Source organism: Triticum dicoccoides, chromosome 2B (genome assembly GCF_002162155.2).
Source record: "Triticum dicoccoides isolate Atlit2015 ecotype Zavitan chromosome 2B, WEW_v2.0, whole genome shotgun sequence".
Lineage (NCBI taxonomy): Eukaryota > Viridiplantae > Streptophyta > Magnoliopsida > Poales > Poaceae > Triticum > Triticum dicoccoides.
The window spans coordinates 3120871-3133407 of NC_041383.1; the positions used below are offsets into that span (position 1 = coordinate 3120871).

At 42.4% G+C, this 12537-nt stretch overlaps 1 protein-coding gene across 3 annotated transcripts in view; it reads right to left on the minus strand.

The window, feature by feature from the left end:
* The window catches only part of LOC119361663, a 15749-nt gene extending 3774 nt beyond the window's left edge, over positions 1-11975 (minus strand). For all 3 annotated transcript variants that reach the window (XR_005172928.1, XR_005172927.1, XM_037626797.1), the window contains exons 1-15: positions 9273-11975; positions 8976-9174; positions 8149-8288; positions 7798-7877; positions 6989-7120; positions 6789-6905; positions 5854-5946; positions 5500-5577; positions 5244-5300; positions 4347-5010; positions 4217-4272; positions 3596-3723; positions 3439-3521; positions 3274-3353; positions 2988-3067 (exon numbers count right to left, since the gene is read on the minus strand). Coding sequence is in view for 1 of the 3 variants with exons in the window: in XM_037626797.1 (XP_037482694.1) it covers positions 2988-3067; positions 3274-3353; positions 3439-3521; positions 3596-3723; positions 4217-4272; positions 4347-5010; positions 5244-5300; positions 5500-5577; positions 5854-5946; positions 6789-6905; positions 6989-7120; positions 7798-7877; positions 8149-8288; positions 8976-9174; positions 9273-11904 (4619 nt within the window). In the remaining 2 variants the exon portion in view is untranslated. The remainder of the gene's footprint in view (positions 1-2987; positions 3068-3273; positions 3354-3438; positions 3522-3595; positions 3724-4216; positions 4273-4346; positions 5011-5243; positions 5301-5499; positions 5578-5853; positions 5947-6788; positions 6906-6988; positions 7121-7797; positions 7878-8148; positions 8289-8975; positions 9175-9272) is intronic.
* Positions 11976-12537: the final 562 nt, after the last annotated feature.

Genomic DNA, 12537 nt, shown 5'->3' on the forward strand with positions numbered 1-12537 from the left:
TACTGTCCGCTTCCACATGAGACAGGGCCCACGCTGACCCCACCTCAGGCCCACCAGCACATGGGATTTTCCCTCCCCCGAGCCCAACCCAGCCCTCTCGACACGCATGCCCTGACCGCCGCCGTGTTACCCCGCTCGTCGTTCCACTGCCTCCCCCCTCCGTCATTGTCCACCCCGATTTCACGATCTGGATCCCTTCAAAGATGGCCGCCTCCTCACCTAGCCCCCGCGGCAAAGCCCGAAATCAATCCTCGAGCTACCCGTTGCCTAGCCCCACATGTCGTCGGCCCGAATCCATCCTGAGCTCGTCGCCGCCTCGCCTTGCACGCTGCGCCAAACTTATCGGCCGAGTCCCAAGCTCGCCGTCCTCTACTGCCCTTGCTCTGGACACCACATGTTCGCCGACTTGAGTTTTGATATCACTGATGAATATGATTCAAAGCAAGGATTTCACCGTGTATTCACCGTCTCTATTGGCAATGATGAGCGGGGCACTTGAAGTAATGGAGTTGGAAGAGGATCATGTTCTCTACTTGTCATAATGCCATGTTTAGGCATCACTTCATACTGTCAAGGCACTTGTTATTGCGCATTGTGGAGGGTGTGAAGCACTTTTATGATTACTTCATGTTGAAGAGGGATTGCACTAGGCTACTCGAGTTCTCTTCTGTAGAAATGCAAATGCACTACTGCTATCAGGATGCTTGCATATGGTGCACCCGCTCATGCCATAGATGAGTACCTCGGATGTTTAAGAGCACATGTCCTTAAACAATGGTTAGATTTAGCACTGCAATGGTGAAGTATTTGGAAAAGAACGCGTGCGAGAACCAAATACCAGGGACACAGCCCAACTCCTGGCACTTGGAGAAGCAAGAGAGTATGCTTGAAAGCATCGTTTGGATGCACTGGGAATGAAAGAACTGTCCATGCTCTGCAAGGATGCACTGGGAATGAAAGAACTGTCCATGCTCTGCAAGGGCAACAAAGGCCATGTTGGAGAGCCAACCATCATCTTAGAAGCCGTGAATTTGGCACACTATGTTTGGCATATCAAGGTCTCACATCGACATCGACATCAACATGCTTCGGCTGTCTCAATTGTTTGAGAGACTTTGCAAGGAAGTGCTCCTAAGAGCAACTAAACTGACCTTCCATGATGCCATGGTGTCTGCAACGGCGTTGCCACGAGCTGGGAGCAGCACTCAGACTAGCCAGTGATGCTGCAATGGCGCCCAAAGAAGCTACGAGGGGATGTTGCAAGGCCAGCGACAGGCACGACAAAGGAGCTAGAAACTACTAGGTCGCTCGCCGGAAGCAACGACTGCTGCAAGGTCGCTCGCCGGCAGGAGCACCAGTGCTGCGAGGCCACTCGCCAGCGGGAGCACTGGTGCTTCAAGGCTGCTCACCGGAAGTATCGGATGCTTCGAGGTGGCTCACCGTGGGGAGCACGAGTAATGCAAGGTCAGTAGGTCACTCAACGGAAGCATCATATGTTGCGAGGCAATGCTGCATGCCGCTGACGATGCTACGAGGGAGATGTTGTGCGACGCCGATGATACTGCAACGACCGCAGGCGATGCTCCAAGCCGATATTACAAGGGAGCGTCCGGAGCGTCGAAGTTGCTACCAGGAGCCAGTGCTATGATGGAGGTGGCGATGTGTCACGAGTGTACCAGTGAGCAAGCACGCCGACGGCAGGCGAAGGGGATGTGCGACAAGGAAGAGGGTGTGTGCTGCTACTTGCTGCATGTGCGAGGAAGGCAACGTGCGAGAGGAGAAAGAAGGGATCAGACGGTCAGTTGTGGACCCATAGGACGGCTCAGAAGGCGGTTAATATTTCCGCTCCTACATCCGGCTGACGCCTAGCACACACCCTTGCCAATGGTATCTACCCTCAACAGGGGACAGCTGTGAAGACAATCTCCAACCCACAAGGTACCAAAAAGTTTCGATTTTCCCAAATGCAAGGTGCAAGGAAGGATGTGGAGAGGGCATTTGGGCAAATTGTGCACAACATGATGGTGGAGGATGAGCATGGTCAAGTTACACCCCATGGGCTATGACTACGTTGGAGAGCTTGTCGACCTCCCAGGAGAAGAACCGGCTGAATTTCAAAATATTCTCAAGATGCCCAGAACCATGACTAGGTTTCAAAATATTATCAGTTTTAACTCAAGCCTACCCCAACTTGTTTGGGACTCAAAGGCATGTTCTTGTTTTGTTGTTGATCTTATTTTTGTTGTTGTTGTTCTTATTTTTGTTGTTGTTGTTGTTCTTGTTGTTTATGCATTGAGCTTGTCGACCTCCCAGGAGAAGAACCGGCTGAATTTCAAAATATTCTCAAGATGCCCAGAACCATGACTAGGTTTCAAAATATTATCAGTTTTAACTTACCCCAACTTGTTTGGGACTCAAAGGCATGTTCTTATTTTGTTGTTGATCTTATTTTTGTTGTTGTTGTTCTTATTTTTGTTGTTGTTGTTGTTCTTGTTGTGTATGCATTGTAGATAAGTGCATCAACAACTTATCAATGATCATGAGTGTGAATCATGGAAACCAATAGAAGCCTAGAATCTCCGAATAAATTGAATTTTAATTTGCAAATTACTATTTGAATTGTTTAACAATTTTTTGTGTTGTAATATTTTTTCTTTGAATTATTTGTGATGGCTCGACACCTCATTTGTCCACCCACCGACATTTTGGACAAATGGAGTGGACAGATGGGGAGTATAGCCCTTGGAGGTGCCCCTTACAGGAAACAGGAGAGTTCAATCATCTAACATACAAAGAAATAACTCAAGCGATAATTTCCTCTTCTTTTGGGAAACCCTATGTAGTCTAAACTAAGTCATTACACAACAAAAAATGTATGATATTTGCATATGAAAAGGAAAACGATGAAAAAGTTTAACCCACTATGAAATTCTTTAATCAACAATTCATTTAGTAGAATCAAAAGTTACAAATTAGAATAACCTAACCTTTCCATTTTCTCACGTGGGGCTTCTTCATTTATTTTTTCAGCTCTCAGGATTCCCTTCAAAGCTAGAAACTCCAATACCTAAAGAAAGATGCCAACGTTCACAAATGATGGAAATATAGAATAGTAAGGATGTATTCCTATAAATCTATAAATAAAATGTGAAATATATAGGAAAAAACCAGGTGATGTGACATCACAATGGTCAAAACCATACAAAGGCAATCATAATTGAAACCGTACAACAGGTAATTATAGGAATTGATACAATCGAAGTAGTGGTAAACCTTCAGAAGCTTCCGTATTATAGGTCTTCGAAGAAAGGTGTTCCGATTCTGCTTCAATATATTATGAAGCATCTGCAATCCTGTCGCAGAATAGAAAATTAGCAGAGTGTAATTATAGAAGATTATCTTTCATATAGGAAGTTGCACAAAGGCAAGGAAATATACCATTCATGTTGATGATATCCAACAGGACGGAGCGTGATTTTGTTTTTAGAAGTGCATCAAGAATTAACGAAAGATCCCTTGCACTGAAAGAGATTAAACAGTAGCACATTTAGACTGGGTACAGAAAACTTGCTACACATCCCAACAGTAACCAAACCTTTTAGATGTGCCCCTGGCATTGTCACATTCCACTGCGGTCACAGAATTTTCCTGTTCCGCTGTGGTATTGTCATGTGCCGCTGGGATCACAAATATAAGAAGCTTCAAATATTCATTTGCTGAATCCTGTTTAGAAAACAAATTGTTCACACCACTAGTTAGAACATGTAAGAAAGGGTGGAGCAGAAACAAACATTTGCACTACTGGAAGTACAACTGATGGACTATTAACACATCGAAATAGTGAACTCTTCCAAGATGGAGCTACGCCTGCCATCTACACGAGTATAAGCAATCAAAAAGAATCTGAAAACTAGAGGGTTTGACAATCCTAGAAGCTCAAGCAGTCAAAAGTTACACAGTATGTCTTCCATACACTACGAAAATGTTCGCATCACTAATCAAATTATGGTCATCTCCTAAGCCTTCCAACTTTCATTGAACAATGTCATATCTAAATTACTCCCTCTGATTCACTATGTGTCCTTGGCCACAGGGTAAGGACAGATACACAAGACAGAGAGAGTGTTGTTTCCAATTTAGCATACTTGTTAAAATATTCAATCCAAGTCTGGTATTCAGAAAGGCATACAATAAAATGGATAAGTTAGTTACATACTTTTCGTCTGCTAATACCTCCATCTCGATCCAGTAGGTTGTTCAGTCTTCCTTCAACTGCAGATACCACAGAGACATCATTAAATTTATCATGTCAGGCAGCAAGAAAGGAACATTTGGCAGATACTTACCTCCGAGAGTATTTTCATTGTTAATAGAACATGATGATGATTTTACATCTCTCTGATCTTTTAGATTGTTTTTCTTCTTAGCATGGAAACCAGGTACCACCAGGTTGAGCCCCAAATCGGAGCTACCTGCTGATTGATTCACATTTGGAGCATTTGATCCATCCATTGTGTTAGGAGCCTTTGGCAACAATTCTAATGGCTCAGTGTCATGTACTGGTAACTGCTGCAAAGTGCTATCTATTGTTCGGGGCACATGGACAGGTGTACGGGTGGGGTCTTCGGCATCCTGTGGGCTCCACATTTCCCAGGAATTTTCTAGCTCACTATCATCAAATAAGATAGGGGAAGTTTGGTGAGGTTCAGAGTCTGGGGTTACAGGTGGGCAGCTATTTGAATCTTCTTGTTGGATGGAGGTTTCATGCTGAAGCTCAGCAACACTTGGATTTGCACCATGCGAACATGCATTTCCTAGCATTTCCTCAGCATCCTTGTAAGTGACCATGGGTTCAAAATGCTCTGCTTCTGCAACATGTTGGATGCTGATACCAGACCCTGATATGTCTCCACCAATGTAACCCCGGCATTTGGCAGTGCCACAAAAGCATTTTTGAGGAGCAGCACCAGATACACGAACATAGTTGTAATCAAACGTTAATTCTTCACCCTGTGAGAAAATAAATATCAACTACATGCATCATATAGATATAGGCGGATACAGGAAACTAGTCAGGTAATAAAATGAGGACCTTCAATTGTTGCAAGTTCAATTAGATATATTATCACAAAGTAAATCATCATCCTTATAAAGGTAAAAGGTTAACATCTAAAAGGATGAGGCATAGGAGGTGGGACAAGGCTCTGTGGGAAGCTAAGTTTATTGATGATATCTAGCATTACCTTTTTGATGTTCCTCATAGCAAAAATTCCAATGCAAACTTCTCCATTGACCATCCACTAAACAAGGAGAAATAATTTAGTAAGCTCATGTTGGTAATAGACCTCATGAAAGTATTTCAAGCATCATCAGTATTTTGATTTTGCACAAGTAGAAGATAACGAGTGATATTGGAGATTATCAGCATAGTTTAGCCAGCAAGGCAAAAAATTGTGCAACAATACAAAGACAAAAAAAACAAATAAACAGAACTTCCACCTTCTCTGTGCGACAATTAGGACTGCAGCTATGATTGATGAACCGGCCCAAGTTTCCCTTGGTGCAGGCATCTATTACCTGGAAGGATTCAAAGCAAGAGGTTAAAAGTGGCCCAACAGATTTATTTGTGTGCTAGTATCAGGACAAATGACTTAGAAAAGTGGGTGCGACACAGGGTTATGTACTTATGTATGTGGTGTCATCTATTAATGGCAGACAGAAGGATATTAAGGGAAATACATCAAACACATAGAAAATGGTGAAAGGCTTGCAACTAGAAATGGAGAAAGTTAAAATCTAATACAATAGAAGAATTCTTGGGCAAAACCTAATGACAGAAATCATAAAGCCTACCTCACCACCATCTAGTGCCATAAAGTAGAAATGCTTCTTGCTCTTACAAGCATAATCTCTTTGGCGGGATTCATAAGTCGTTATATCAAGAACCTGAAAGAACAACAAAATAAACAATCAACAAAGAACTTCTCTTTACAGGTACAATTTATGAATTTATACTTTGGTAAAAATACTTTTGGATTTTAATGGAACAGAAGAGCAGGAGGATTTGTACCCCTGCAGGTTGTAAATGTATTATGGGTGAAGTGTGTAATTATTTGCATGTCGGGAAAACAACAAAATGATGTTACAACTGTGTCAAAATAGATTATGGGCATTATACATCATGCATATGGACCGACTGGTATGGCTGGGCCATGAAAGTATTGATTACTTTGAATCATTTTGCCTGTCGACCCAAGAAGGTTAGGTGAGCCATTGGGGAATAGTGCTAGCTGCACCCAGAGTCCCGTTTCGCGGAAATGGCGAACCAGTTTTCATATCCAGCATATTCAACACGATGTAATATCTCAATTTGTTTTGGCACGCTGCTTGTGCTCGCGGGCACAATCCTGTGATGTGCCTATAGGCAGGCACAGGTTAGTGTTCAGTTGTGCTTTTTGGATTGTGTGAGCAACAAAAATCGACTTGAACGGTGTAATGTGTTTGGATGGTGTAGGCGTTTCGTGATAAAATCCTCTGGTGGACCCTCAGCCGGTTGACAAGAAGCCAGAGGGTCAGCTGTGAAGCAATCAAGGAGAAGGATAGGGGCACGGGAGAGAGCCACAATGGTTGCTGGAGAAGATGACGGTGTTTGTCACGACGCACCGCTGAGGCCGTATACAGGTTGTGCTCAAGATTTGTTATGGTGAAATATAGCTGCCCACAGGATGATCACCACCAAGAGAAGAAAGGATGAAAAAATAGAGGAAGTAGGCAGTCTGAATTGGTACCTCGCCAACATATTCAATAAGGAACCGTCCTTCAGGTACTTCTTCTAGCAACTGCAATCCATAGCCCTTCTTACCAGAATGGAACCATGCAATTTTTGCATAGTTGCGCCTTTGAAACTGTTATACATATTTTATAAAATCAAACTCAATATAATACAGGAAATATGCATTAGAACAAAGAAAAAAATGCAAAAAATGACCTGCTGATTAGAACATTGCTCCTCGCATGGACATGTACGTTTTGCACATTCGATATTGAGCATTCTGTTCAAACAGCCATCTCTACAACCCATTCGGCCGTCTTGAGGAGGCTTGCAGTTGCATACCATGCTCTGATTGTATTTTAATGCAAAATAAACATAAGATTAAAAAAATTAGGCCATTATTTTCAAATGTTAACTGGTATTCAAGCTCCATGATTCAAAAACAAAGAATCAAATATATTGTGTACACCGGTTCAAGATAGTATAATGTATAATGGATTAAAAGAGTTGTGACAGGGGAGAAAATGCATTTGTTGAGAAGAGAATTAGCAGTGACTAGGGTACAAATTTTGTTTTTTTTATACACTTGACTTTCCCACAGTTCACTATTCATCCTATAAGTATAAGTAAGAAACAGTATTATGTAAAAAAATCTACTGCAAGTGTGTGACTGTGTGCACTTAATTACTTAGGTAAGAATAGCCATTCGCCCAGCTCTGATACACACTGACTATGGTACAAATGTTTATCATTTTATGCACTTCTTCAGCAATTTTTCCCAGCCCATCAAACAAGTGGAAGTGGAGGAAGATTGAAATTTATTTTAGATTCTAAAAGTGCACCACACTCATCCCCATTAAGCTTGATAACATTGTCAGGTTCTGAGTCCAATACATTAACTATAAGATCTAGACCAACTTTATTTACCAACTGTTCTTAACAAATAAAAGATCACTGCAATCAGAGAAGTAGATGAATATGATCAATACAGAAAGAAGTGAGTGAATCGGGCAATCAGCACATACCTCATCGATGGATTGATTCCTTCGGTTACGATGTAGATATGTGTTCGACCTAAGATTTGTCCAGGACGGTGCCCTAGAAGCTACACAACAGAAATGATGCAAAAGAGCATCCTAAAATCAGATTTTATTGATGTGCAACATAAGGGAGCCTTATGTATTATGACTAGAAAGCAAAGTTTACAGAAAGTGCTAGGTGTTAATTGTGTGTTTTGCCACCGCCTTGTGCTTTTCTGACCAACATGCACGCGCAATTATGTGCACATTAAGCGCAAATAAGCACTAGAGCCTAGGCGCACTTTTTTAACTATGCTAGAAAGTGTACAGAAGAAAAATGCAAAAACAATTCAAAACCTTTTGAGTTTGATCCATCCTTGTCAGCTTCATCAGCAGATGCATCTGAAAGTTCAAGCTCAGCATTGATCTCAGCGTTTGTCTTCGCTTGTGGTATAGAACAATCAGCAAACGCCTTGTCATCGTTGTCCTTGCAAGTCCTTCACAGTAACAAGGATGGATCAGAAGCATATAAAGCATTCGATATATGAACCCTGATTAAAATTAGCACACAAATGCACTGTATCACAACAGAACATAACAGAAAGAGCAAAAGAAATACTAAAATACATATTTTAACAGAGTAGCAGGGCCACATGATAGGTTGTGGGGCTCCCATATTATATTTGTAAAAAACTTAATATGCATGAGCATTGCATTTCTTGGAAACACCCTTGATGAAACACAAATTATTAGAGGGATGGACCCAACACAGACATGTGAGCTATATTAGAACCCAACTCACAGAAAAGAAAAAAAAAACTGTAGCTCCACAGCTATTTGCACAGGGAACAACCAAGGAGTATTTCTTCCACTGAGTAACTGGGCTAGCAGCTACTGCCAAGATAACAAGACTATACAAACTATACAGTATTGTCCCAGTTAATCTCCTGACATTAACCAAATTAGCATCTTTCTACAAAATTCATTGCAGCTCAAGTTGATGATTCAGGATTAGTAACCTGGAAAACAAAAACTATCTAAGCAAAAAAGGAAAATCTGAATTCTCGCAGAGCAGAGCGATGTAGTACAGAACTCCAGTATATGATTACCAATTAGATTAGGCTTTTAGCAGAAAGGTGCAACCCTGGAAAATGATCAAAAGGTAACAGGAAGAAAAGCTATACCATCTGTTTTCTCCAATGACATCTGCCAATTCAGATGGTATACAGCGCCACTTTTGGCAATCATCACAACATGCCCATGCAGCACGTTTAGGCTGCGGTACAGATGCACCATCTGTTAAGCAAGCAGCATTTCCCAGTAATTCGGTAGATATAGCGGCGGGATTCTGGAGTGTAAATTCAATAGCTGGACTATGATAACCTATAAAAATTAGAAGAATGTCAGAATCTACTCAAGTTACTTGATACATGACAGTTAAACAGGATTAAGTAATAAAATTCAAAGAACAGGAGACCTACCCTGTTCATTCGTGTGAGATGTTGCCAGATCAGTAGTGAGATGATAAGGTAAAGTAGACGATCCATAATCAATGAAAATGTCATCTGCTATATTTTTCTTCTTGCTTTTTTGCTTCACATGTGGATCCCGCACCATATCCTTCTTCCCTCTAAGACCATCACTTTTCTTGCACCTCGGCGATTTCACATTGTTAAGTGCACTTGTTTTCTCCTTGCCAATTACAGAAGGACCCTGCACCCAGCCATGTTCATGCATACTGATACCCTGTGTGGCAGAAGTTACGACCTCGAAACAAGAACTGAACTTTAAAGGTCCTGATGAAACAAGTGAAGATGGATCATCAGAGAAGGCCCTGTATTTTGAAGCTTCACTTGATGAAATTTTGGTGGAACTTCCATCTCTTATGTTATTTCCCTTTATTCCATCTTTCTTTCGCTCTTTCTGCTTCTCCAACATCTTAGTTTTCCTCACTGCATTGGACTTCTCTAAGCCTTGCACTTTTCCCTCACCAACATAACCAATTATGGCGTGAGACTGGTTAATCTCTTCACTTCTTGTGTTATCATCAGTTTCATCACCCCTCACAGTTTTGGGCTGCTGCTCAAAATCTGTTGATGATGACGCATGATTTTTTCCAAAGTCAGAAGTACATAAATCAGATGCATGAAGATCACTTCCAGTCAATGCAGCAGGATAAGATGGGTTTCCACGCAGTTTAACATCATGGCTTGCAGAGGCGTTGTTTTCACACGTAACAGAGGCTACCTCCAAAACAGAGTCGGGCGAAAATCCAACACCGGCATTATTGAGAGAAGGTTCGGAAATTGATTTAGCAAAATCTCCACACATGTACGCAGGGCATGTTTCTTGAGCAACACTCTCCACGCACCTGTCTAACTGCTGCATGTCAGTCTGGATAGACGTATGTTGCACAGTTCTGCGAGCATCATCAGAAACATTGAGAAATGCATGAGGAGCCAACTTAGGAAAGTTCCCTCTGTAACCTTCTGGGTAGCCATAAGCACCATCCATGACTGAAAAGGTAGGTTCGCCATTCAATTCATCCGGTGCATATCTGGTAACAGAAAAGGCAGGGAACTTATTTTTTGGACATCTTGAACTTCGAGCCTTTCGAACAATTGGCTGCTCTTTCTTCCCAGATCTTTTGTTTGATCTCCCACCATTTTCAAGGGAAATCAGATGAGAATTAGAGGTAGAAGGTTCACAGTTCTGACCAAAACCATCTGCTAGCTTTTCTAGACTGCCCCAGGCAGTCGAATTCACTGGTCTGTTGATGCCACTTCTTACCTTGGTAGTTTTGTTTGGGAACTTAATCAAGGTGCTTTCAACTAAAGAGCATGAACTCTCGACCTTCTTAGATTTGCATGTGCTACTGCTTCCTTTGTTTATTTGATCATGTTCCACAGGAGCACGATTTCTTGACGAGGCGGCTCTTCTTGGATTCCTACGATTGGAGGCATTTAATGACTCTGAAATTTGATTTTGTGATTCTTGTTCGTTGGCATTTCCAACAAAATCAGCAGAGCAAGGTTTGACAACGAAAGAGTTATATGCATTGAGCTCTTGTACCAAACGATCTGGACAGCGCAATTTGATACCTGAAGAATCTTGATGGCCCACGTACACAGCAGATGATTCCTTGCCACTACAACCAAGTCCATCTGAGCAAGAAGGGTTATAGGAAGGTCTAGCCAGGTATATCTCTGGGGGTAGTTCAAAGAACTTGTATTTTTTGTCAGCTTGTTGGAGTGGAACTTCTATTTCAGGAAAAAGACCACAAGCATTTAGACTTGCATTATTTTCATCTTTACAAACAGATGAAATCTGACCCTTTGACACTGCCATCCTATGATGTTGATTCTCTTTCCCAGAAACCTCAGTACGAAAACTGGCCTCGCTCTCAAATGAAAGCATATCTCCTTCCACTGAATCTTGAGTTAAATTCTCTATGTGTGACTTGCTATCTTCTACAATAACATCCGTATGGCTCTTGTAGAAGGAAGGGGCAGAAGCCTCGTCAACAGGGAAGGACACCTCTTCATCAATATTTGCCAAAAAGCAATCACTTCCCAGCTCATGATTAGCATTGATAAAACTCAGACCATCAGCACCTCGTGGAAATTTCTCAGTGCCATGCCTCCCCAGATCTGACAAGCCCCCATTTTCATGACATCCTTCCATCCTGAAAAACTGATTCTTGTCTCCAACAGCCCCCTTCCAAAATCCACGGTCAAATGACAGCATACCTCCTCCCTGTGAGCCACAGGCCACTCTCTCCATGCCAGTTCTGTGTTCAGATACTTCACCAATCTGACCAGCCTTGGCATCCAAAGAAACAGCGAGGTTACGCCCGAAGGTCAAAGGAACCGAATCTTGGCGGGCAGGGCGAGAGACCTCAGCTTCAAGTTTTGGCAGCAAACCATCGTTTTCCAGCTCACAGTTGACATCTTTTTTCAGACACATTACAGGGACGTCATTATAACAGCGCAACTCCTTGCAACGCATCTGCAGATCCTCTGGGGTTGTCGTCTTCACCAACGCTTCATCCCACAGAACAACTCCCTCGGCTGCCACGTCGCGCTGACTCACTTCTGCCGCCTTGTCCACCATGTCATCGATGCATCCAGAATAGTTGGCCCGAGATCCTCCACCGGACGGCGCAACCGGCTAGCATGCAAAAGGAGAAACGGTCACTTCAAACGGTAACAACATTATACATGCCTGACTTGTTTATATAAAATCAACAACACAGCGCAACAGCACCCCTATGTTCCCAGTCATAAACAAAATTCAGGACATCCACTAGTACTAATGTGTTGACCAATCTGGGCCAGTACAACCGAGACAGAGCTCCTGCTGCTCCCAGACTGCGCACTACCCCTACCGCTATAAGCTTCGATGATTTCAGGCCAAGGCAGTGCAGATTATATTAAATACATACATATCGTCGGCCTAACATGTTTCGCTGTTGCTAACACGTGCATTTGCTCGTCTGAAAAAAAGTCAAACTGCGGTTCGTGGAGATTTGGCCCCTAGAAGCATTATCACAAACACCTATCGGGCAACGCAAGTGAACTCGAAGACGCTATGGGGAAATCACGCGGCAACTACTACTCGTCGAGGAACAGACGTCGCTGCGTGCATCCTCCTCGCAATAATACCCAATCTAGTACAGCAAGCACTCATCAGACACGTATTCTTATAGAATAATAAAAAAAAACACTCATCCGACAGAAGGATGAG